This window comes from Penaeus monodon, chromosome 13 (assembly GCF_015228065.2).
Source record: "Penaeus monodon isolate SGIC_2016 chromosome 13, NSTDA_Pmon_1, whole genome shotgun sequence".
Classification (NCBI taxonomy): Eukaryota; Metazoa; Arthropoda; class Malacostraca; order Decapoda; family Penaeidae; genus Penaeus; species Penaeus monodon.
This window is the reverse complement of record NC_051398.1, coordinates 8,632,822-8,633,611: the sequence shown is the minus strand read 5'-3', so window position 1 is coordinate 8,633,611 and position 790 is coordinate 8,632,822. Positions and strand designations below refer to the sequence as shown.

General features: G+C 35.6%; 1 protein-coding gene across 1 annotated transcript in view; it reads left to right on the top strand.

The window, feature by feature from the left end:
- The window catches only part of LOC119579866 (leucine-rich repeat transmembrane neuronal protein 4-like), a gene marked incomplete at its 5' end in the record, with an annotated part of 3,157 nt that extends 2,587 nt beyond the window's left edge, over positions 1-570 (top strand). Inside the window, 1 exon segment of the mRNA XM_037927716.1 lies at positions 495-570. Within this exon segment, the coding sequence (XP_037783644.1) occupies positions 495-570 (76 nt within the window).
- Positions 571-790: the final 220 nt, after the last annotated feature.

Below are 790 nucleotides of genomic sequence, written 5' to 3'. Positions count from 1 at the left end.
GTAAGATTTATCGCTTGTTTTCACCTCTCTCACATTCCTCATCTTCAGCTTTACCTTTTCAGTATTTCTTCAACATAGATTGATACCCTTTCAATATTGCAGATTGATACCTTTTCAGCATTGCAGATTGATACCTTAAAACATTTCAACATTGCAGGTTGATACATTTTCAACATTTCTTCAACATTGCAGATTGATACCTTTTCAACATCTCTTCAACATTGCAGATTGATACCTTTTCAACATTTCTTCAACATTGCAGATTGATACCTTTTCAACTTCTCTTCAACATTGCAGATTGATACCTTTTCAACATCTCTTCAACATTGCAGATTGATACCTTTTCAACAGCTCTTCAATATTGCAGTGATACCTTTTCAACATCTCTTCAACATTGCAAATTGATACCTTTTCAACATTGCAGACTGATACCTTTTCGACATTTCTTCAACATTGCAGATTGATACCTTTTCAACATTTCTTCAACATTGCAGATTTATTTCGGGGAACCAGCTGAAGTCCCTCGATGATGCCGTTTTCTCTGGCTTGAAAGAACTGCAGATATTGTAAGTGAAAATTTTCACTTTGGTAAAAAATGATATGTTAACGGTAGTGTTTTGTGTGTGTGTGTTTGTTTGTGTGTGTGTGTGTGCGCGTGTGTTTGTGTTTGTGTGTTTGTTTGTGTTTGCTTAGTGTGCATATCATCGTTTCATCAGTTTTCAAACATTTTTATTACAAGACCCATCCATTACCACCCATTTCTACGTCTTCATAAAAGTCAGTTCCCCAG